The following is a 26,223-nucleotide window of genomic DNA, read 5'->3' as shown; positions in this document are numbered from 1 at the left end:
CACACTGGCTGTCTCCTCTGAAACTCACACTGGGCAATGTTGTCTCTGATAACGGCAAGAACGTTGTGGCTGTACTGAGTCTAGGTCACCTGACACACGCTCCTTGCATGCCACATGTGATCAATCTGGTCATAACACGCTTCTTAAAGTCATATGTTGGTTTGAAGGGTGTGGCCAGCAGGGTTTGCGTTCACTTTAGACGTTCGTATGCATTTAAGCACGCCCTCCTGGACTTGCAGCGTCAAAACAATCTCCCAGAACACAGCCTGATCTGCGACGTTCCAACACGCTGGAATTCCACCCTGCACATGTTGGACCGTCTTTACGAACAGTGGGAAGCCGTGAATGATTTCCTGATGCAGCAGACGGGCAGCGTTTGGAGCCAGTGTAATTTCGAGCTCAGGCACTGGCAGCTGGTTAGAGACGCATGTCGCGTTTTGAAGCCCTTTGAAGAGGCCACACGATTTGTGAGCCGTGACGCTAGCGGAATGAACGATGTTATGCCGCTGATATTCATTATGGAGCAAACGCTCACAGCGATGATTCAGCAAAGGATGGAGGAAGGATCACATCTGGCTATGGATGTTGAGGAGGAGGAGGAGGATAAGGATGAGGAAACAGGACCTGACGAGGAGCTGGATTTGGAGATGGAATCACAGAAAGGGATAGGGGACGAGGCAGCCGCACAACATGACAGTGATGGTGATGACGAGTCTGACGACGACCTTGATGATGGACAACCATGGCAGTATGGGGCGGAGATGGAACCAACCGGGCCCTCTGAAACGCTGGCCAGGATGGCGAGCTGTATGCTTCGTTACTTGCGCGCTGACTGTCGTATTGTTAGCATGAAGCAAAGAGATGAGTACTGGATAGCCACACTTTTAGATCCTCGGTATAAAGCCAGAATGGGGGAGTTTTTTGCGCCTTCCGAGAGGGAAGCAAAATTGGCTTATTATCGAGAGAAGCTATGCAGCCAGCTTGTCACGGCTTTCAAACGGCAAACACCCGCTGCAAGCATGTCTGACCGAGGGGCCACTCTCCGCTCCCCACTGTCTCATCGTTCCACCACCTCTGGCAGAGCTACCTCTGCAATAGGCGGCAGCCGCGGCAGCCGCAGCAGCTAATTCAGTTTGGAAAATATGATGACAACATTTTTACATCCAATACCCCGACCTGACACACATCGTAGTCACCAAAGGGATGTTCACCATCACCAGGTGCAGCACCTAAACAACCAGGTTCACTCGTACCTAGACTGTGCCCTTTCTCCGTCAGAAATGCTGATCCCAGACCCCATGGACTTCTGGGTCAGCAGATTGGATCATTGGCAAGAACTGGCCCAGTTTGCCATGGGTGTACTGTCTTGTCCACCCTCCAGTGTAGCGTCAGAGAGGGTATTCAGCGCGGCAGGGGGCTTCGTCACCCCTAAGCAAACAAGATTGTCCGCCAACAGCTTGGAAAATTTCACGTTTCTGAAAATGAATCAAGCGTGGATCGGTGAGGATATTAAAACCCCTGTGCCTGATGCCACTGATTAGATCTGACATTGCTGCTGCTGCTGCCGCTGCCGCCTGCTACTACGGGATTCTGTCCTGTCCACTCTTTTTTTAATGTGCTGCTGCTACTACTACTACCACCCTTGCTGTCTGTGTTGGCTACCTCTACTACCACCAATACACCTCCACTGCCGCCCGTCTGCTACAAGCAGGCCTGAGGCCTGCCCCACCACAGGGCTTTGTCCTGTGACTGTCGTCCAGTCTCTTTTTTTAATGTGCTGCTGCTACTACTACTACCACCCTTGTTGTCTGTGTTGGCTACCTCTACTACCACCAGTACACCTCCACTGCCATCTGCTACAAGCAGGCCTGCCCCACCACAGGGCTTTGTCCTGTGACTGTCCAGTCTCTTTTTTTAATGTGCTGCTACTACTACTACCACCCTTGCTGTCTGTGTTGGCTACCTCTACTACCACCAATAAAACCTCCACTGCCGCCCGTCTGTTACAAGCAGGCCTGAGGCCTGCCCCACCACAGGGCTTTGTCCTGTGACTGTCGTCCAGTCTCTTTTTTTAATGTGCTGCTACTACCAGTCTACCACCCTTGCTGTCTGTGTTGGCTAACTCTACTACCACCAATACACCTCCACTGCCGTCTGCTACAAGCAGGCCTGGAGGGCTTGTGAAAAGCCATTGCTTGTTGTTTTTACATCCATGTATGGAAGAACCCTGGCAGGCTTCTGCCACCATAAAGGGTACATTTTTTGAGGGCTTGTCAAAAGCCATTGCTTCTTCTTTTACCACCTTATATGTATGAACCCTGGCAGGCATCAGCCGCCTAAAATGGTTAATTTTTGTACCTTTTTTAACAATGCATTAAGCATGCAACATGCACAAGTGCAGTGGTTTCTGTTAGTTATCTCCGTGTCCCATCCGTTTTCCTATAGCCATACATGTTGGTGTAACTTTGACACTAACTTTGCCTTAAAGACAGCTCAAAAGTACTTGGATACACTCATGAGTGACCTAAGAGTGTTATACAGGGCTTCTAGGGCTTTTAAACAGTGTTATACACGATTTTTAGGGGCTTTCTTGTATTACAGGTTCGGTTCAAACTAGTTCGGTCCGAATCGAACTTTTTCACGATATTCGGCGAACCTGCCGAACCGAACTTTTCATAAGTTCGATCATCTCTACTAATAAGGACTCCCTAATATAATAATATTCACTGACTGGCCACTTTATTAGAGACACCTGCCCTTTCATGATTTGAGCTAATATGTATGGAAATTAGACACATGTCCCCGAAGTTCAGCATAAAATCAAGTCAGCAAGTTTTCCGTGGATCAGTTTCAGTGTGAATCAACATTAGAAAAGGAGAAATAGCACAATCTGAGCAACTTCCAACAAAGCTTGGTTATCAGTGCTCGACTAGCCGGGCCCAGATGATCAAAAACTGCCAACCTATTGGGGTTTTCAGTGTCAAGAATAAACCAAGAATGGTGTGATCAAGGAAAAACATTCAGCGAAAGGGGATCCTGTTGACATCAACAACTCGTCAATGACATGGGTCAGAGGAGGATGTCAAGAATTGTTCTGAGGAAGAGGCGGTGCGCAGTCAAGCAAATTGATTGTAGTAGAATCAGATGACACTTGAGAAACTACATAAGACTTCTGCTCTGATTAGATGCAGATTATCAAACCTTCTCAGTGACATAGTCGTAGGTTATTCAAGCCTCTTCCCTTGCATTTTCAGTGCCATTGCCTCAGATACCCCTTAAGACACCGTATCTACGGCAAAAATTTAGAATGGGCATTGAATGTTTTTAATAATTGTCAAATAAGCTCTGTTTATTCACTATAGGGTTGTGATCTGCTGACACATCCAAGAGAAATACTTACCACATGACCGGCATTAGCCACAATGTTTTCCTACTGCCTTAGTGCAAGGATCGAGACTCAGTTATTACAGAGGTACTGGCAACTCATATTATACGTGTATGTGCTTAAAATTAAATTTTAAGGTTATGTTTTATTAATAGTATATAAACAATTATTCTGCAAGTAGAGGGGGTAAAGGGCATGTTTTCTTAACCCACCCGGGGTCCTCCCAGGTTTTACCTGTGGATGGATGTTTGAACAGTGTATGGCTAACCTAAGCATTCTGGCCGACCAGGTTCATGGCAGCTGTTAACCCAATGGCAGAGGACACTTTAGTGGCAACTGAAAAATCTATCCTTTCCACATTGGCCAATATTCTTGCAAAATGATTTCAACACATAGAGGTATCTATTCTAAAATGAATTCATGCGGTTCTGAAGACCAAGGAAAGTCCAACACACTACAAGATGGGCATCTCAAATAAAGTGACCATTCAATGTATAAGCCAAGTCTAATACTCCTTCAATATGTACCTTAAATACTAATAAATGTTGGCGTATGTTGGAATACTAGTGAATTAGTAATATGTTTTCCTATAAATGTATCCATAGATACCAGTACTAAACAACCTACAACAGACAGTGATTATAAAGTAGAGCAAGGAATGGATATTTGCAGAATAATATGTGTTCAATATTTTCCCAGTTTAGTTTATGCTGAATTTCCAAAACATACATACAGGAAATTGAAAAACATTAATGAAATTCAGTTCAGAGAATCAATACGGCAAATATCTCCACAGTGACCATGCGTTTCCCTGTACTGCTCAGATAGGCCGGGATGGCGCAGATCCAGACACTGCAGAACACCAGCATGCTGAAGATGATGTACTTGGCTTCATTATAAATATCAGGTAATGTCCTGACCAGTGGCGCAACTACCGCTATAGCAGCCGTAGCGGCTGCTATGGGGCTCGCAGCATGAGGGGGCCCGTGCCACTCGCCGGCACCCCCCCCCCCATGGCCGGAGGCTCCGCTAGCAGCTGCTATGGCTGCTACAGCTCGTCGCCACTGAAGGGCTTGTTCCTACAAAAGAGATGCATCCCCTATCCACAGGATAGGGGATACATGTGTGATCACTGGCACACCCAGCGATAAGAAGTTCACCATGACAAACCTCGGACTTCCGGGGTCTGTCTGCAGCTCCATAGAAATGACTTGCGCACCGGTTGCGCTTGTGCACATGCGTGACCAGCGCTCCTTTCATTATTATTGAACTGTGCAGATGCCGGAAGTCCGAGGTTTGTCATGGAGAACTTCGGGGGACTTTCGGTCCCCCGTTCCCCTTTTTCGCTGCCAGCGATCAAACATGTATCCCCTATCCTGTGGATAGGATAGATCTCTTTTTTAGGACAAACTATAGGCTGTTTTTTTTTTGGGGGGGGGTGCTATATGGCGTTATCTACAGGGGGGGTCTATATGGCGTTATCTACAGGGGGGTTCTGTATGGTGTTATCTACAGGGGGGTCTGTATGGCGTTATCTACAGGGGGGCTGTATGGCGTTATCTACAGCGGGGCTGTAAGGCGTTATCTACGGGGGGCTGCGTATGGACGCTATCTACAGGGGGCTGTTGTATGATGCTATCTATAGGGGATGCTGTGTGGTGGAATCTATAGGGAGGCACTATCTACAAGGGGGGGATTTCTGATACCCAGCGGAGAGGGGGCCCCAGTCAAAAGTTTGCTATGGGGCCCTGTCTTTCCTAGTTACGCCCTTGGTCCTCACCATGAAAGCTAGAACAAAACTCAACTGCCAGAGACCCCATATAACCCAACATGAGGTAAAAGGCCAAGACAGAACCTTCATTACACTGAATGATGATCTTACTAGAATATTCCAGATTAAACTCTTTATATGGAGGAGCAATGGACAACCAAATAAGAGAATTCAGAACTTGTATAGAGGAACAGATCAACACTACTGAATAAGGAAGCTTAACTCCCACACACTTTCTCCAGGAGCTGTTGGGTCTGGTGGCCTTGAATGCTATGCAGACTATGATGGTCTTGGCCAGGACAGAAGACACAACTACTGTGAAGAAGATTCCAAAACAGATTTGTCGCAGCATGCAGGTTGGTTATATCCACTGGACGACCGATGAAGAGAAACACACAGAGTAAGCTGAACATGAGACAGTAGAGTAGAATGAAGCTGAGGTTCCGATTATTGGCTCTGACAATGGGATTGTTCCGGAATAAAGTAAATATTCCAATTACAAAAACAGTTATAAGAGAGAAGAATATGGAGAAGGTGGAAAAGACTAAAGAGAGAACATCATTCTCATATGACAAGAACTCATAATCTCTGACAACACAATTGTTTTTTCCCTCATTGGGACATTTATCTTCGGGACATCTCTGGCAATATTCACTGTCTACAAATAAACAACAAATCAGATATTTTACTTCAGGATTCAAATTCTGTAAGAGAAAAATGAAAGGGCTATTCCTATCTGATAAAGTAATGGCATATCGCTAGAATATCTGCTTAAAGAGGCTCAGACTCCAGTTTCATACTTCCCTATCTCCTACCTATCTAATAAACGCTTTGATGCTGATAACTGCTGTGTATTTTTTTTTTTGTTTGTTTTTTTTAAAAAAACGTTTATTAGGGAGAAAGTTATGAGCATTTTAACATTTATGCAATTTTTTTTGTAAAAGCCAAACTGGGCGTTTTTTTTAATATTTTAATCAAGGGGGCATTGTACAGAAAAGTGTATGACGCTGACCAATGAGCATCATACACTTCTCTTCATTCATGTCTAGCTTTAGCCACAGAACAGCAGGATCTCGCAAGATCCTTGCTGAGAACTTGCTCCCACAGTTCCTTCACCACAATGGCCAGACATCGCCTCCAGCTGCCTCCTGGTTGGTAGCAATGTCTAGTCATTCTCCCGATGCTCCCGTGAAGGAACTGAGGGAGCAAGTATCAACACAGCGTGATCTCGCGAGATCACACGGTGCTGTGACTAAAGCTAGACATGAATCAAGAGAAGTGTATCTATCAACAGTATCTTTCCTTCCTTCTCTAAATCCAAATATAAGGAGTTGTCCTACCATAGCTGGAATCCTCTCTGAACTCAAGAAAGGACTGGTCTAGTTTTAGACTGGAGAGCAAGTTTATTAAGTGGGATGTTTTCATATTTTATTAGTCAGTTAACATTTTATAATGGATTGCATACAGTGTTTACATGCTTGTGTATATTATTACTATTATTATTATTATTGCGCAATTATAAAAGTAACCGGAATTTATGCAGTACAACTACAATATTTACTTAATACAATTTGTCTCTGCAATTGATAAAGAAAATAAGAAGGTTGATGGTAAAATAATCTACCAAAATGATCTGTAAATTCTCCTTCTGAGCATGAGATGCAGTTGTAGCAGCATATGTGATATCCCTCCTGGAGAACTTTTCTGGTTCCTGGCAGACAGGGTTCAGAACATCGACCTTTTGGAATCTAGTGATATAAGTCATTCAAATTAATAATTGTTCATATCATTCATTGAAAAACACATACATTGTAATATATAAAAATGAATAGGGACAAGACAGCAAGTTCATCAATGGAGGATAAGGACTATTATTTGTGGGTTTGGAAAACGTTCATTTTGCATGATGTGGGCACAGTGTGGCATGAGAGCAATCTGTTAGGACATTATATCCAGATTGAGCCATGGGTCCCAAATAAAGAAAAAAATGGTCTGATGCTCCTCTAGTAGAGTATGTTATCTTGTACTTTGGTAAATCAGCATCAATTAATTGCACCCAATAGTAAATGGATAGTTTCTTAGGGGGTTTCCGGTTTAGGGGAACAGAATTTCTAGAATAAGAGTCTAAACAAAATTCTGCCATCGTTGGTAGGAATAAGATCTGTTACTAGACCCAAGATATGAGTCTCCAGAGAGCATACTCCAGGGAAATTCAGTTTAGAATGTACAGATTTATCCAAGTTCATCTTGACTCTGATAACTTGATGCAGCGTGATATCACACAATAAAGCCATTGAAAAGTCATTGAAAAAGTCAAAATAATGTCTCTTTCCACTGTGTATTTAATGCCTCAAAAGTCAAGATAAAAATGGCTACATCTGTACCTCTGACCAACAGAATTTTAAAACGGATATTCCCAGTCTCACAGGCATCAAATATACTTTGCAAAGCAACTAAACTTGTATAAGACGGTCTCTAGCACTAATCACAATGATGATACTCTAGATCGAGGATCTCTCTCTTCCACCGTTCATATGACCTTTTCGTCTTGCGTGGCAAAAAATCTGATTGGTCGGTCCCAAATATTCACAGGATCACTGCCTTCCGCCTCAATACCAATACCGTTACCATAATTTTTAAATCGAAGTTAAGAAGTCCTATCAGTCTATATGAGCTACATTGGTCTGGCGGCTTCCCAGGTTTGTCACTTACCACAATAGAGACTCCATAAAAGGAGGGGGACAGGGACATTGTGTCCACAGCTTGTTTAAGCAATGCAAGTAAACAGGAGCTATGTTCTGGTCCAGACTAAGAAGCAGTCTGGCCCAAGAGGCTTATAGGTTGCTATTAAGGTTATGGCCCGTTGCATCTCAGCCTCATTAATGGGAGAGTCAATCTCTTGGTGGTCCTCCTGTGACAGAGAGAGAAAAGTGATCCTGTTCCAATAGTCAGTCAACTCTGCGTATGAGTGGCAGCCACAAGAAGTATACAATTGGGTTAAATAGGTCCACATTTGGGCACATAAATCTCCAGCTTAAGTTACTAAGGGTTCCCCCTCAGTCCTACTGTTTGCAAAGTCTCCATTCTCACTAAATAGCCAAACACTCTCTCATTTTTTGTCTTCCTCTGAGAAAATTGTCCGCTGCCGTGCAATGAGCTTTTTCTGTCTAGTGTGAGGTTATGTTCATACAAGCTATTTTCAGACGTTTTTCTGGGGCCATAAGCGCCCTCAAAAACGGCTAAAAATGCATGAGCTGAACGCCTACAAACATCAGCCCATTGATTTCAATGGGAAAAATGGCGTTCCGTTCCCACTGGGCGTTTTTTTACGTGGTTGTTTTTAAAAATTTGAAAAGGGGGGTTTTTGAACTTTTAATATATATATTTCTTTTCACTACTATAAACTTTTTTTCACTTTTTTTACACATTTTATTAGCCCCCCTAGGAGACTTGAACCAGCGATCGTTAGATCACTGGTACAATATACAAAATAGTACCGATAAAAACGACAGCTCATCCAGCAAAACATAAGCCCTCACACCGCTCGATCGGTGAAAAAGTAAAAAAGATATGTTTCTCAGACGTGGCGACACAAAATAGTTTTTTTCTTTAACAAAAAGTTTAATGGTTAAAACAAAACCACACATATGGATATATATATATATATATATATATATACAGCAAAAAAAGAGTATATAAGCACTGATTGTATCACAAAAATGTATACATTTAGTAAAGGTAAATACCCCAGATGGACACGATTAAAATCACTTAAAATAGCAAGTACAAGCTAGAACTGGTCTCCTGGGGAATGTCACCCTAATAAGTGGCTAAACACAAAAGCCCCAGCAAAGACCCACCCAAAGACTCATCGAATAACAAATTTGATTATATGGACATAAATAGGAAGAATATTGCATCAAAATCAAGGAATGTCCAATGAAAGGAGAAAAAGGGTCTAGATGCCCCACGCATATCGCCACAATGTGGCTTCCTCAGGGGTAAATTGTTTGATACACTGTCGCTGGGAACTTACGGATGTGGCCATCTTTATCTCGACTCTAATAATTTGCTGCAGCGTGATATCACACAACAAAAGTCATTGAAAAGCCATTAAAAAAGTCAAGTTAAAGTTTCTTGACACTGTGTATTTAATGCGTTAAAAGACAAGATAAAGATGGATCCATCTATAACGCAATCCAACAAACAGTTACATCGGAGCGTTACGTTGTCACCGTGTCTTTGAAAACGGTGGCCAAGTAAAGATGGTTGCTGTACCTGACACCAGGCCATTTTTACTCATCGCCCAGGGGGCCATCGCTTCCCACCCACATTGGCCATCCCTGCAATTAGTCAGTCAAATCTGACCGGCCAATCGTGGCCGGTAATTCAGTGCAGCATCCACACAAAGCCCCTAGTAAGACAGGGCACTGAATTAAAACATAGTCACTGCGGGCGGGGGCGGGGGGGGGGACTTGTCGCTGACTGAGATGGCAGTGTGGTGAGCACTCTCCTACTTTCATCGTAGCAAAAAAGTGGCTCATAGCGACAGTTTGCATCAGTTGTCTACGATGACCAGGCGATGGCAGATGAAAACAGAGCTGAAAAAGCTCCCTGATTACATTCCAGCGGCGGACCGCTCCCAAAATGGCACCGGATCACTATCAGAGTCAGATGCCGCGCAGCCCTGCATATCATCAGCGGCTGGAACGGGTCAGTCCTTGGAAGGGGGATGGAAGAGGTGTCTGCACCTGGAAAACGGGGAGAGACCCGCTCAGCGTCTTCCTCATCCAACAGCATGGGGCCGTTCCATAAAAAAGCTCAGCTCCCATCTCCATTAACACCCAACGTGGGGAAACTCGCATCCTCTGATATCCCTGAGATGGCTGCCTGTAGCATCCATTGCCACGGGCCGTCGGATTTACTCACCTCCCGACGCCCGCAGCCATGGATCCATGAGCGCTGGTCCCCATCTCCTTCCTAGGAGACACCAGCGCTCACTTCCGCTCCAGTCTGCTGTGTCCCGTAGGACAAGTGGAAATCATCATCAACTGCCCATGATTTCCTGGTCTATAAGAAGGCCCCAGCCCTTCTGATCCTTGACTGAGCGTTGTTAGTTATTCCAAGTCTGTCTTTCAAATGGTCCCTTAGTATTTCCCGCAGTTGTTACCCGTGCCTTGTAACCTGTTCCTGTGTCCCGTGCTGTTCTTGTTCCTGTGCCTACTAGTGTCGGAGTTGTGTCACGTCATGTGTCATCTGCCATGTCCAGAGGAATTCACCACGTCTGCCGCAACCTACAGCTTCTGCGTCATCCGCCACGTCCTGTGTCATCTGACACGTCCAGAGGAATTTTCCATGTCTGGAGCAACCTGCGGCACCTGTGTCATCCGTTTGGCGTTACCTGCTGCACCCATCTCCATCTGTGCCAGAGCTGTGGCCACTGTCTTGACTATCCAGGTACCCTTGTGCGGGACATTGTATTGCTGGGGTTCCCTGTTGTTTTGCCAGCTGCCTCCCCGCTACGGCGGTACGGCCTAATGGGTCAACAAACCCGCAACGTGACACTGAAATTCCTTCCGATGCTCTTCTAACCGCTATAGTGATGAAAGGGTTAATGCATACATTGCAAAGCACCATATCTGAAGTACTGCATAAGGTGGTGACACAAATGAAATTGTCTGTTGATGACCTGGGGTCTCGTACTGACCACATAGAATGCAAGATGGTGATTACGCCAAAGCGCATAATGACCATATTGATGCTCACTCCGAGCTTAAAGATGAAGTGAAGTGGTTAAAGCATAAAATTATGGATCAAGAGGACACATTCAGAAGGAATAATCTTAAAATACGGGGCATTCCGGAGGACATTTCCCCACTGAACTGCCAAACTATCTCCATGTCATGTTCAAATCCCTAGTTCCTATATTCTCTCCTTTGAACCTGACTCTGGACAGATCACATATGATTCCTAAATCCAGCTCTGCTCCTGTTGACCCTCCCAGGGATGTCCTAACGAGAGTGCATTTTTATCAAGTCAAGGGTCGTATTCTACAGGAATCAAGAAAGCTGGGTAAATTTCCTGACCCTTATGCTCACATCTCAATTTATCCGGATCTATCTGCCTCTACCTGAATGCTACGCAAGCAATTTCATCCGATTACATCTACTCTTAGGGAGCACAACCTTAATTATAAATGGGGATTCCCGGTCAAGATTATTGTCTCCAGGAATGGATCCACTTACATGATTAATTCTCTCCCTGAATGAACTTCTGTATTGTGTCAATGGAACATCTCTATTTTTAACAAAGCGGCTATTCCTCTGAGCAAATCATTACGATGTCTTCATCCCGAATGGGAAATGGAACAGGGACAATCCCTCACTGATTCTTAAAGGCGACTGTCTGGTTAGAACTACTTTCTACATGTTTCTAGCAGTGCCTTTCTCTCTCCCCCATGGAGGTCTATATGGTGCAGTGTAGGCGCTGTGTCACTTGCACTTTGTTTTCTTGTTTTTAGTTCTACTGTATAAGGTTCTAATGAATGTGTCTATCCAAGATTTTCCATTATATCATCCGTACTATGTGGCAATTTGAAGGGCGCCAAGCCCTTTATACTGATCTTCACTGTAATTTATCATGCCTTTTACATTATCCTCCCTAAATGTCAAAGGGCTTAATAGCCCATTTAAATGCCAACTGATGTGGAAAGAGGCTGTGGCTCTCCAGTGTGAAGTTTTTTCCTCCTGACAATCTCATAATCCCCCGAAAATGTACCAATCCTAAATTCCTGCATATGTATCAGGTGTTTAGCCCCAACAAATTGAAAGGGGTAATTATTGAAATTAAAGACTCGGTTGTCTTTCACAAACATGAGATTTTTTTCAGATCCCTAAGGTAGATTCTTTATCCTAATATGTGATGTCAATCATATAATATATACACTAATTAACATATATCTCCCTAATTCCCATCAACTCAGGGTCTTTCATAAAATACTCCGCAAAATTCAGAATGATGCGAAGGGGTTACTAATTATTGGCAGAGATTTTAATGAGGTCATGCACCCTGCAATTGACTCCGCCGACATCCATAGACCCCAATTTCATTGACACCAAACAGTGCATATGGAGGAATTGTATCGACGTTTGGAGTTGACAACATGGTAATTGTAACGTCCACAGCCGTGGACCGTCTTTCCGACTTACCCCTCGACGGCCGCAGCCATGGACTTGTGAGTGCTGGCCAGTATCTCCTTCCTAGGTGACGCCAGCAATCACTTCCTTTCCGGTCTGCTGTGTCCCTCAGGGTGCGCGAGCACACTCGTTTGTGCCCGGCCTTAAAGGACCAGCGCGCACACATGTAAAACGCTACCAATTAGCCCATGATTACCCTGGACTATAAAAATGGCTCTGACCTTTTACTCCTTGCCTGAGCGTTGTCGTGTATAAGCATGTTAGTCTTAGCAAATGGTCCCTTAGTGTTATCCTATTCCCGTTGTTCCTGAGCCCTGCTATCCCGTGCTGTATTTTTTCCTGAGCTTTAGAGTGTTGGAGTCGTATTGTTCCACCTGTCACGCCTGCTGTCTTACACCACGTCTGGTGTCATCTGCTTTCAAGTTTCATCTGTTCCTAAGCCTCTGCTACTGTCTGGACTATCAAAGGTACTCTTGTACTAGGACTTTGTTTACACTGTAGTTTGAGCAGCTGCTACTCCGCTACAGCGGTACAGCATAGTGGGTCCACATACCCATGTATCATGACAGTATGCTCGGGCCATGGCCCCCTGTCAGGCCATGGACGACGTCACAAGTCATGCAGGCAGACATGCGAGACCTTCAGTCACGACAGGACCAACTCCTCCAGATGGTGAACGCCATTGCACATCGGCTGGATGCGGAAGCTGCAGTCCTCACAGCACCTGTTGGGGTTGCTCCTGCTGTTTCTCCTGCTACAACTCCTGTCAGTACCAGTGTCGACTCCCGATTCTCCCTGCCACTACCTCCTTGCTTTGACAGAGACATGAGTAAATGCACAGGATATCTGAACCAGTGCCAGATCCACTTCAGATTGCATGCAAAGGCCTTCCATTCTGATGATATAAGGCTCGTCTTTACAATCTTTCTCCTCACTGGCATGGCCCTGGCAAGGGCGAACCACATTTGGGAACGTCAAGGACAAGGGACCCGTGACTTACTGTGTTTCTTACAGACTTTCCATACAATATTTGAGAAACCTGGGATAGTTTCTTCTGCTGCTGCATCTCTGTTGACCCTTCGCCAGGGAGTACGCCATTCAGTTCCGCACCCTGGCGGCAGAGCTGACCTGGAACAATGAGGCTTGATGGCTACATTCTGGCAGGGACTGTCTTCTGAAATTAAAGACGAGCTATGTCGCTCGCGATCTGCGAACTACCCTGGATGGTCTCATTATTCTAGCCACCTAGATTGACATGAGGATCCAGGAGCGATCCAAAGAGGTTCGCCGGGAGAGAAGATTCACTAGACTGGCTCCTACTTTGTAGAGGCTGTAATTTGGCCGGCTGCTACTCCGCTACGGCGGTGCGGCCTAGTGGATCCACATACCCACGGATCGTGACAGTATGCTCTGGCCATAGAACCCGCTGGTCAACCCAACACCATGACGACAACACAAGTTATGCAGGCAGACATGCGAGACCTTCGGTCACAACAGGACCAACTCCTCCAGGAGGTGAACGCCATTGCACATCGGCTGGATGCGGATGATGCAGTCGTCACAGCACCTGTTGTGGTTACTCCTGCTGTTCCTTCTGCTACACCTCCTGTCAGTACCAGTGCCGACTCCCGATTCCCCCTGCCACTACCTCCTATGATGGAGACACGAGTATCTGCAGGGGATTTCTGAACCAGTGCCAAATCCACTTCAGGTTGCATGCAAAAGCCTTCCTTCCTAACGATGCAAGGAACACCTTTATGATCTCTCTCCTTACTGGCAAGGCCCTGGCATGGGTGAACCCCATTTGGGAATGTCAGGGACCAGAGACCCATGGCTTACAGTGTTTCTTAGAGACTTTCCGTTCAATATTTGAGGCACCTGGGAGAGTTTCTTCTGCTGCTGCATCTCTGCTGACCTTCAACAGGGAGAGACCTCAATCGGCGAGTACACCATTCAGTTCCGCACCCTGGCGACAGCTGACCTGGAACAACAAGGCCTTGGTGGCTACATTCTGTCAGGGACTGTCTTCTGAATTTAAAGACGAGCTTACCGCTCGCGATCTGTCACCTACCCTGGATGGTTTCATTCTTCTAGCCACCCGGCTTGACAGAAGGATCCAGGAGCGATCCCAAGAGGTTTGCCGGGAGAGAATATTCCCTAGACTGGCTGTTACTTTCCAGCAATCCCTGTTGTCCTCAACAGTTGTTCCACCAGTGGAGCCTAAGCAGGTGGACCGGCTAAAATTGTCAGCCCAGGAGAAACACCGCAGACGCACTTCGGGACTATGTATATATTGCGGCCCCGGAGGCTATGTTGTGCATTTGTGACCCCAGAAGGCAAAAAACGGCAGTGCCTAAGATTGGTTGGAGAGACAACCCTAGGCGGAATGGCACTAAATAAAAAAAATCTCTTCTAAGCTGTTCATTCCCATAACTATATTGTCCAATGAGAAGATGCACCGGGTCTCTGCCTATCTGGACTCAGCGTTCGTGGCAAACTTCATCCAACAAAGCTTAGTGGATCATCTCTTCTTTGGCTGTTGCCTTGGTGAATGGACTTCCTCTGCCCGATCCGATCGTGTCTGAGACCAAGCCACTGAAGCTCCAAGTTTGAGCCCTTCATACTGAACTGATTACATTTCTTGTTTTGCCTAAAGCCATCAATCCTGTTCTACATGACCCAGTCCTGGACTGGAATTCCGGAGAAGTTCTGCAATGGGGCTCCAAATGTCTCCACTGCTGTCTGTTGCAGATCCATCCTGTCCAGCCTCCCCTGCCTCAGTCATTAGCAGGATTACCTCCTCATTTCTCACAGTTTGACAATGTCTTCAGCAAGAAGGAGGCTGAGTTGCTTCCCCCACTCCGGTCTTATGACTGTCCGATTGAAATGGTTCCAAATGCTGCTCCTCCCCTTGGATGGGTATATCCTCTCTCCTTGCCAGAGGCACAGTCCATGTCGTCCTATATCAAGGAGAATCTGGAGAGGGGTTTCATACGAAAATCTTCCTCCCCGGCCGGGGTCAGGGCCGGGTTCTTCTTCGTTAAAAAAAAAGACAGATCTCTTCATCCTTGCATTTACTACCATGGTCTGAACCAGATCACGGTCAAGAACAAATACCCGTTGACACTAATTTCCAAACTATTTGACCGTATAAGAGGAGATAGGATTTCAGGAATGTGTCAATGATATTTTCCGAGATCTCCTCTATGTCTGTGTTGTGGTCTATCTCGATGATATTTTGATCTTCTCTCTAGATCTGACGACTCATCGCAGGTATGTCCGTCAAATTCTGCTGCGATTAAGGGAAAATCGTCTGTATGCCAAGCTGGAGAAGTGCATTTTTGAAAAAAATACTCTGCCCTTCCTGGTCTACATCATCTCGGATCAAGGCCTCAAGATGGATCCTGAGAAAGTAAAATTCATTCTGGAATGGCCACGTCCTCAGGGTATGAGATCCATACAGCGTTTTTGGGGATTTGCCAACTTCTACCGGCAGTTTATCCCAAACTTCTCTTCACTGACGGCTCCCATCTCTATACTTACCAAGAAAAGTATGAACGCCAAGATGTGGACTCCAGAGGCAGAATCAGCGTATAATAGCCTTAAGAGTGTCTTCACTTCAGCCTCAGTCCTCCATCATCCTGATGTGTCTCATAGGAGGTGGACACTTCCTCTGTTGGTGCAGGTGCACTTCTGTTCCAGAGAAGTTTCAATGAAAAGGCAGTGTATGTGGCTATTATTCTACACATTTTTCTCCTGCAGAGCGCAATTACTCTACTGGCCATCAAATTAGCTCTGGAGGAGTGGAGACATCTACTAGAGGATGCAGCTCACCCCATCCTGATATACATCGACCTCAAGAATCTCACTTATCTCCATTCGGCTCAACGACTAAACCCCAGTCATGCCAGGTGGTTTGTGTTCTTCACCAGTTCCAATTTGTGCTCCACTACCGTCCCGCTGACAAAAATGTGAGGGCCAATAACCTGTCCAGGTCATTTGAAAAAGAAGACACTGTGGAGTTCTCTCAATGTATCATAGACCCATCCTGCATTATTACTGCTAATCCCCTGCAAGTTAGAGACATCCCTCCGGGGAGGACTTTTGCTCGGTTGGGAGACTGGAGAATTCTTCGCTGGGAACACCCCTCCAAACTGGCGGGTCACGCGGGTGTTCATAAGACTCGAGATCTGATTTCTCGTCATTTCTGGAGGCCCACACTGCCCAAAGATATTGTGGACTTTGTATTTTTCTGCACTGTCTATGCATCTAACACGGTTACTGTCACGACGCGGGGTGTGGAACCACTGGGCCGTACCGCGTAGCAGGGTAGCAGCTGGCCAACAAGGTACAAAACAATGTCTATAGTTCAGAACGGGTACCTGAGGCACGTAGCCAGTAGCAGAAGCAGGACTTGACTTTCTCAGCGGGTGGCACCGTGGATGCAGCGGAAGACACGTCTTGACTTTATCAGCAGGTGACACCGTGGATGCAGCAGAAGACACGACTTGACTTTATCAGCAGGTGACACCGTGGATGCAGTGGAAGACACGACTTGACTTTATCAGCAGGTACGATAGCACGGGATACAGGGTACAGGCAGCAGGAACGGGTAACACTGGGAACTGGGAAACACTGTGAGACCATTTGCAAGACAAACTTAGGTAAACAACAATGCTCAAGGAACAAGTGGGCAGAGCCCCTTTTTATAGTCCAGCAGCCATTTGGGCTAATTATTGATGGGTAACAGCTGGACGCGTACTGGCCCTTTAAGGCTGTGCACGCGCGGGCACGCGCGCCCTGTGTGAAACAGTCCGAGGACCCGGAAGTGAGCGCCGGTGTCTCCCTGGAGGGAGCTGACGCCGCAAAGACAGATGTCCATGGCCGGGGCCGTCAGAGGGTAAGTCTGAACGACGGCCCCCGGCCATAGACATTACAGTTACTCACTCCAGGCCTGCCAATCTTTTCCAACCTCTCCTTGTGCCCAATGCTCCCTGGCAGTATATTGCAATGGACTTTGTCACTGATCTTCCTCTCTCAGCAGGATGCAATACTGTCTGGGTGGCGGTTTTTCGGATCTCGAAGATGACACATTTAAACCCACTGACCGGCCTACCTACTGCTCCTTGACTGGCAAATCTCTTCATCCAGCACATCTTCTGCTTGCATGGCTTGGCCCTCATATTGTTTCTGATCGTGGGATTCAGTTCACCTCAAGATACTGGAGAGCCCTTTGTAGACTCCTGGATGTGAACTTGGACTTTTCCTCAGTCTACCATCCCCAGTCCAATGGGCAAGTCGAGAGGATTAATCAAATCATAGAGAATTATCTTTGTCACTTCATCAGCAATGACTGGGTACAGCTTCTTCCATGGGCCGAGATCTCATATAACATCCACATTCTTCTAGGTGCCAAAGTCTGCCTGTCCTCAAGCAATATCTGTTTGAATGTGCCTTCATTTGCTCCTATGTTCCTCTAACCTTTGGAGATCCTACAACAAATTAACCCCGTGTCCTATAAACTTCGGCTGCCTCCTACTCCTGAAATCCCCAACTCCTTTCATGTGTCCCTCCTGAAGTCTGTGGTTCTGTATCACTACAGTAAGACTCCTAGTCCTGCAGTTGCGCCCAGTGGTTCTTCCGATGTGTTCGAAATTAAAGGAGATCCTGGACTACAAAAGAGTAGAAGGAAGGACATTTTATTTAGTGGATTGGAATAGTTTCTGGCAATGAGGTGCTTGGTACCCAGGATGCCTGGATGGCCAGATAGTGCAGAGTCATGATTTTCCCTGAGTACCTTAGCCGGAATTGCAGGGGAACAAACAGCTTGTTCTCAGGAAGGTTCCCGGGAACTGAAACTTGATCAGCCGTAATTTCGGAGACTAAGTCAGAATCAACAGAGGAAATTATTATACCTGGAGGCAAAACACAAGCAGGATCTTCCTCCAAAGGAGGGCTGGCCATGAAGCTACGCGACAGTGCATCAGCCTTAATATTTTTAGACCCAGCCCTATAGGTGACCAAAAAGTTGAATCTAGTAAAAAATAACGCCCATCGAGCTTGTCTCGGGTTTAGCCTCCGGGCAGATTCTAGGAAAACCAGATTCTTGTGGTCGGTAAGGACCTTTACCTGGTGCCTAGCCCCCTCCAGGAAGTGGCGCCACTCTTCAAATGCCCATTTAATGGCTAAGAGTTTGCGGTTGCCAATGTCATACAGTGAAGGAAATAAGTATTTGATCCCTTGCTGATTTTGTAAGTTTGCCCACTGTCAAAGACATGAACAGTCTAGAATTTTTAGGCTAGGTTAATTTTACCAGTGAGAGATAGATTATATTAAAAAAAACTGAAAATCACATAGTCAAAATTATATATATTTATTTGCATTGTGCACAGAGAAATAAGTATTTGATCCCTTTGGCAAACAAGACTTAATACTTGGTGGCAAAACCCTTGTTGGCAAGCACAGCAGTCAGACGTTTTTTGTAGTTGATGATGAGGTTTGCACACATGTTAGATGGAATTTTGGCCCACTCCTCTTTGCAGATCATCTGTAAATCATTAAGATTTCGAGGCTGTCGCTTGGCAACTCGGATCTTCAGCTCCCTCCATAAGTTTTCGATGGGATTAAGGTCTGGAGACTGGCTAGGCCACTCCATGACCTTAATGTGCTTCTTTTTGAGACACTCCTTTGTTGACTTGGCTGTATGTTTCGGGTCATTGTCGTGCTGGAAGACCCAGCCATGAGTCATTTTTAATGTCCTTGTGGAGGGAAGGAGGTTGTCACTCAGGATTTGACGGTACATGGCTCCATCCATTCTCCCATTGATGCGGTGAAGTAGTCCTGTGCCCTTAGCAGAGAAACACCCCCAAAACATAATGTTTCCACCTCCATGCTTGACAGTGGGGACGGTGTTCTTTGGGTCATAGGCAGCATTTGTCTTCCTCCAAACACGGCGAGTTGAGTTAATGCCAAAGAGCTCAATTTTAGTCTCATCTGACTACAGCACCTTCTCCCAATCACTCTCAGAATCATCCAGATGTTCATTTGCAAACTTCAGACGGGCCTGTACATGTGCCTTCTTGAGCAGGGGGACCTTGCGGACACTGCAGGATTTTAATCCATTACGGCGTAATGTGTTACCAATGGTTTTCTTGGTGACTGTGGTCCCAGCTGCCTTGAGATCATTAACAAGTTTCCCCCGTGTAGTTTTTGGCTGAGCTCCCACCTTCCTCAGGATCAAGGATACCCCACGAGGTGAGATTTTGCATGGAGCCCCAGATCGATGTCGATTGACAGTCATTTTGTATGTCTTCCATTTTCTTACTATTGCACCAACAGTTGTTTCCTTCTCACCCAGCGTCTTACTTATGGTTTTGTAGCCCATTCCAGCCTTGTGCAGGTCTATGATCTTGTCCCTGACATCCTTAGAAAGCTCTTTGGTCTTGCCCATGTTGTAGAGGTTAGAGTCAGACTGATTAATGGAGTCTGTGGACAGGAGTCTTTTATACAGATGACCATGTAAGACAGACGTCTTTAATGCAGGCACCAAGTTGATTTGGAGCATGTAACTGGTCTGGAGGAGGCTGAACTCTTAATGGTTGGTAGGGGATCAAATACTTATTTCTCTGTGCACAATGCAAATAAATATATATAATTTTGACTATGTGATTTTCTGTTTTTTTTTAAATATAATCTATCTCTCACTGGTAAAATTAACCTAGCCTAAAAATTCTAGACTGTTCATGACTTTGACAGTGGGCAAACTTACAAAATCAGCAAGGGATCAAATACTTATTTCCTTCACTGTAGTTACTCTCAGTGGGTGAGAACTTCCTGGAGAAGTAGGCACAGGGACGGAGATGGGTGAGGGACCTGGTACCCTGGGACAAGACAGCACCCACTCCCACCTCGGAGGCGTCAACCTCTACGATGAATGGCTCCATTTGGTTAGGCTGAATCAGCACTAGGATAGAGATAAAGCACTTCTTAAGGATCTCAAAAGCCTGGACCGCCTCCGGAGGCCAGTGGAGGAGATAAGCACCTTTGCGAGTAGTCTAATTTATGAAATTCTGGAAGGGCAAAGGGCATGACAAGGTATTCGAAATGACCTTCGGGCGTGTTAAACGCAGTTTTCCACTCATCCCCTTCTCTGATTCGGATAAGGTTATAAGCCCCCTGAAGATCAAACTTAGAGAACCATTGGGCCCCCTGAACCTGATTTAAGAGATCAGGAATCAAAGGAAGGGGATACTGGTTCCTTACAGTGACCTTATTCAAGTTTCGGTAATCGATGCATGGCCTAAGACCACCATTCTTTTTCCCTACGAAGAAGAAGCTAGCATTTACCGAAGAAAGTAGAGGGGCGAATGTAACCCTTGGCCAGGCTTTCCTGGATATATTCTCTCATGGCCGGGACAAGAGAGATTTTAAATCCTACCCTTAGGGAGCTTAGCTCCTGGTACCAAATCGTATTCTCTATGAGGAGGTAACACTTCGGAGGCCTTTTTGGAAAAAACATCAGCGAAGTCCTGAATAAACTCAGGTAGAGTGTTCATCTCCTCAGGGAGAGAAATAAAATTAACAGAAAAACAGGATGTCATGCATTCATTACCCCATTTGGTAAGATCCCCAGTATTCCAGTTAAACGTGGGATTATGCATCTGCAACCAGGGAAGGCCTAAAACCAAATCGGACGATAATCCCTGCATCACCAGTACAGAGCACTGCTTCAAATGAATGGAGAGAAAATAATAAGTTCAAAAATAGGGGTATTCTGCGTAAAATAACCATTAGCAAGTGGAGTGGAGTCGATACCCACTACAGGGACAGGTTTAGGCAAATCAATCAATGGCATAGCTAGAGACATAGCAAATTCCACAGACATAATATTAGCAGAAGATCCTGAATCCACGAAGGCACTGCCGGTGGCAGACCTACCCTCAAAAGAAACCTGAAAGGGAAGCAAGATCTTATTAGGTTTCATATTTATGGGAAATACCTGTGCGCCCAAGCGACCTCCCCGGTGGTCACTTAGGCGCGGAAGTTTTACGGCTGCTTATTCTTATGCCTTGGACAGTTGTTCACTTGATGCTTGTCATCCCCACAGTAGAAGCAGAGACTATTCTTCCTGCGGAGCTCTCTACGTTGTTGGGGGGACACAGAGGCCCCGAGTTGCATTGGTTCATCCGAGACTCCCGCGGAAGAACGAAGCAACGGAACCTCGGGAGCAATCATGGGGGAGCCAGCGGAGAAGGCACAAAAACGTTCAAGTCGTTGTTCCCTGAGACGTCGGTCAAGACGTACTGCTAAAGCCATAACCTGATCTAGAGAGTCAGAAGAGGGATAGCTAACTAATAGATCTTTCAGGGCATTCGACAGACCCAATCTAAATTGGCACCTCAAGGCAGGGTCATTCCACGAGAAGCTACGCACCACTTCCTAAAGTCAGAACAGTACTCCTCAACGGGTCTCTTACCCTGACGTAAGGTCACCAGTTGACTCTCGGCAAAGGCAGTCTTGTCAGTCTCGTCATAGATGAGCCCGAGAGCAGAAAAAAAAAGCTCTGTCCTGGAGCCGCGACTTAATTATACCCACTCGCTGGCTCTCAGAACCTGAGGAGTGGGGTCTTAATCGGAAATAGAGCCTACAACTCTCCCAAAAAAAGTCTTCCGGTCCCCTGAGAACCGGTCAGGCAACTTGAGGTGGGGCTCAAGAGGTGAGGTGGAGGGCACTACCCGGTTAGCATCACGCTGGTTGCACCTCTGAGCCAGGGCTTGGACCTGTAGGGAGAGACCCTGCATTTGCTGAGCCAGGGCCTCAAGGGGCTCCATAGTTGTGTAGGAACCAGGGTAGAAAAGGTATATGGGCCTGTGATTATGTAATGTCAGGGTAGGGAGACAGACAGGTGAGCCCTAATCTACCCGGCACTCAGTCCCTGTCTACTTGCACGGCCCATCCTAGGCGACGGCGTAAATCTGGGCGACGGTCCCTACGCTCAATAAGTGCACGACAGACAAACAGACAAGGGTACACAGAAGCTAAGGGAAATGGGGCAGTTGCCCATGGCAACACCGTGATCAACAAGAGTAGTGAACGAGCCGAGTCAAACCAGGAGTGTACGAGGTACCAAACGCAGAGCAGGAGAGTAGTCAGTAAAGCCAGGGTCAATTTGAAGCAGAGGTCAATAGTACTAGCAGGAACAGCAGAGCCAGGAAACCAGACAGAATCACAGGCAAAGGAAGAGCAGGAAATGAAAGTATAAATAAACCGAGGGCGGGAGCTAGCTCCGTCTGGCCAGGCTGTGATAGGTTCTCCCACTCCTCAGCCTACCAGCCTGAGTGGTAGCAGATCGAGTCACTCTATCAGACCTAGAAGCAGATGCAGACTGATTAACCACGGGCGTCGACACAGAAGCTGTGTATGACAAATCCTTTACAGTACCCCCCGTTTTATGAGGGGCCACTGGACCCTTCCTAGGTGGACCTGGCTTATTGGGGAACCGAAGATGGAACCTCCTGAGCAATACCCCAGCGTGAACATGTGTCTGGCAGATCCTTTACACATATGTCGATAAATAGAGTCAAGGTCTGGCTCTCTTCAAGGAACATTTGTCTAAAGATCCCTCTCCACTAACTCGCTCCGAGGTTCCCGTGTGTCCTAAAAGCTTCGGCTGCCTCCTTCTCTAAAAATCCCAACTTGTTCCATGTATCTCTCCTAAAGTCTGTGGTCTTGAACCGTTACAAAAAAATCCCCTGGTTCTGCAGTCGCTCCCAGTAGTTCTTCTAAAATCTATGAGGTATAGTAAACCCTCCAAAAAAGTTTAGGAGTGATGACTTTTTATCTGGTGGACTGGAGGGGGTTTGGTCCTGAGGAGAGGTCTTGGGATCCTGATGAAAACATTGATGCCCCAGCTCTCATCAAGATGTTCATCTTACGCTCTGGAACTAAAGAGGAGTGTAGGGGATACTTGCGGACACTCTCTTTATGTCGTCGCCTCCCTCTCCGTAGAGGCCAGCGGCAGGAGCTCCCCGTTTCCTATAGGGTGCGCGCTAGCTCATTCCCGGCTTTAAAGAGCCAGCGTGCACTAGTGAAAAATTCCCTAACAAATCCCTATGCACCCTGGACTTTAAAAAGGAATCTGCTCTCTCCCTCCATGCCTGAGCATTGTTGTGTCTGCCCATGTTCGTTATTGCAAATGGTCCCTTAGTTGTATCCTGTATCCTGTCTTCCCGTACCCTGTATCCTCCCATAATTGTGTTTGTTACAGTGCAAAGTCAAGTGTCATCTGTGCCAAGTGTCTGCTATGCCACGTTTCTGCTATGCCACGTTTCTGCTATGCCACGTTTCTGCTATGCCACGTGTCTGCTATGCCAAGTGCCTGCCAAGCCAAGTGTCCGCCAAATTTTCTTTCCAGGTTCTCTTGTCCGAAAAACTGTCTTGTTTGGCAAGCTGCTACTCTGATACGGTGGAGCGGTCTAGTGGATCCACATACTCCATGGTCGTGATAGTGCACTTAAAGAGGCTCTGTCACCAGATTATAAGTGCCCTATCTCCAAAATAATCTGATTGGTGCTGTAACATATAACAGTGGTTTTTATTTTGAAAAATTATCATTTTTTACCAAGTTATGAACAATTTTAGTTTTATGCTAATTAGTTTCTTAATAGACAACTGGCCGTTTTTTACTTTTTACCAACTGGGCTTTGTAAAGAGAAGTATATGACACTGACGAATCAGCGTCATACACTTCTCATCGTTCCAGTCCAGCTTCATTCACTTCACAGCGTGATCTCGCGAGATCACGCTATGCTGTCACATACTTCACAGTAACTTTATTGAATTGTCTTTTCATATTCCCGACACTTCGGTAACTTGTCTGTGGGACTTACTCACAGTACGCTATGATGTAGTTTGTGTTCAGCTGTATTCAGCACAGCGAGATCACGCTGTGCTGTGTAAGTCCCACAGAAATTTTACTGAAGTGTCTTGACTGTGAATAGACATCGCTTCCTGGCTGGAGGCAATGTCTATTCACTCTCAAGACACTTCGGTAAAGTTACTGTGGGAGTATGTGACAGCACAGCGTAATCTCGTGAGTACAGCTAAACATAAATGAAGAGAAGTGTTTGATGCTGATTGGTCACTGATTGGTCAGCGTCATACACTTCTCTTCAAAACGCCCAGCTAGTAAAAAGTTAAAACACGCCCAGTTGTCTATTAAGAAACTAATTAGCATAAATCTAAAATCGTTCATAACTTGGTAAAAAATTATAGTTTTTCAAAATAAAAACCGCTGTTGTTATCTACATTACAGCGCCAATCAGATTATGTGGGAGATAGGGAATTTATAATCTGGTGACAGAGCCTCTTTAATTCTCAGCTCTTGTGAGTCCAGTGCAGCCCCCCCCCCCCCAACACAAGTGATTGACAGCTTCCTCTGAGGAATTACAAACCTGTCATGGTCCATTTTTTATTACATGATTCTTTACTTCTGACTGATATTATTTTAGTAATGTGAATTTATTTAAATTGAAGTTCTTTCTTTAACATTATTTTTTAAGTTTCTCATTTATTTAATTCTTGGTAATCTAAATTCTCATTGCTGGGTCATCCCTGGTGGGTTGTTCTGGGTTATATTAGAAGCTTCCTTTACCTCACTGTGGAAAAAAAGTCTTTATAATCTGGTGCTGTCAATAATGAATTAACAGAGAGGGAGAAAAATTAAGCAAGTGCAATGGAGATTTAGTAGCATTTTTATATTATCCTTTGCTAAGAATGTTCTTGTTGCTGGTTTTGTGTGTTGTATTCTGCAATTCTGAGACACAGGACGTGACTGCTCTATGTCATCTTGCAATGCACAATCCTATCTATGAGTATAAATATTCTCAGGAAGGAGATATCATTATAGGAGGAATCTTCACAGTAAATTCCTGGGTAGCACCAATTACTTGGTCAGACCGTATATTATACGACGAGATGTGTGTGGCGTAAGTAGAGATCATGTTGTTTGAAGCCTGTCAGCTATAGCTATCCATATAGTGTGAAGCTAGCTGTCAGCAGACACCTCATCTGGCACCACTTTATAAAACGTGAAAAATACTGCCCAATAAGGTGGTGTCCCATTTTTTTCCCTTTGGCCAGAGAAATGGAAGAACAGGGAATCTGGATCTAGGTTGCAGTATGAAGCTGAATCTCACACGATAATCCAAAATGTGACTGCCTGGAAAAGTGTTGAGATAGAGAGTGGCATGGATGACTCAGAGCAGCTATAGTGTGTGTTCTGAAAGGGTACAGGAAAAACCATGTGCAGGATCTTGTGTCTGTAATATAGAGAAAGAGAGGAAATATTAACATTAGAAACATATAGAGAAATGAGAATTTAACCTGATGCAGAAATAATGAGCATTCTCTTATGTGTATGTTCCTGCGATATAAAGGCATATAAGGTGGTAGCACTGTGTGATAGCCCAAAGGACATTTATATGTAAGATCAAGCAACCTATACTGCAAATACTTCCCAATATACTGTATATTATACTCTGAAAGCACACACCTGATAAACCAACCAAAAAACTGCACCAAGGACATTAACAATGCCATAAGGTCAAACAATGTGTGATATTATAATAGATAAAAAATACAAAATATTAAAAATCATTCAAAACATTCCATAAAAATCATACATAGAAACACACTTTTTGTGGCTGTGCAAACAAATATAACATGTAGATCTTAGTACAATGTGGAGCACTATTAGTTACAATGAGTCACACACACATAGATCAGGTATATCTATATACATAGCCCCTGCTCCTCCGTATACAATAACCCACAATGGGCAATAAACAGAGGCAGTATAAACAATACCAATC

General features: G+C 45.4%; 1 protein-coding gene across 1 annotated transcript in view; it reads left to right on the top strand.

Moving 5' to 3' along the window:
- Positions 1–5,166: 5,166 nt before the first annotated feature.
- Positions 5,167–26,223, top strand: part of LOC142740721 (vomeronasal type-2 receptor 26-like) — a 53,637-nt gene continuing 32,580 nt past the window's right edge. Inside the window, exons 1-4 of the mRNA XM_075853707.1 lie at positions 5,167–5,220; positions 5,399–5,556; positions 6,206–6,365; positions 11,161–11,228. Of these exons, the coding sequence (XP_075709822.1) occupies positions 5,167–5,220; positions 5,399–5,556; positions 6,206–6,365; positions 11,161–11,228 (440 nt within the window). The remainder of the gene's footprint in view (positions 5,221–5,398; positions 5,557–6,205; positions 6,366–11,160; positions 11,229–26,223) is intronic.

The sequence above is a fragment of the Rhinoderma darwinii genome, chromosome 1, assembly GCF_050947455.1.
Source record: "Rhinoderma darwinii isolate aRhiDar2 chromosome 1, aRhiDar2.hap1, whole genome shotgun sequence".
NCBI lineage: Eukaryota > Metazoa > Chordata > Amphibia > Anura > Rhinodermatidae > Rhinoderma > Rhinoderma darwinii.
The sequence above is the reverse complement of the archived record's forward strand: the minus strand, read 5'-3'. Positions and strand labels throughout refer to the sequence as shown.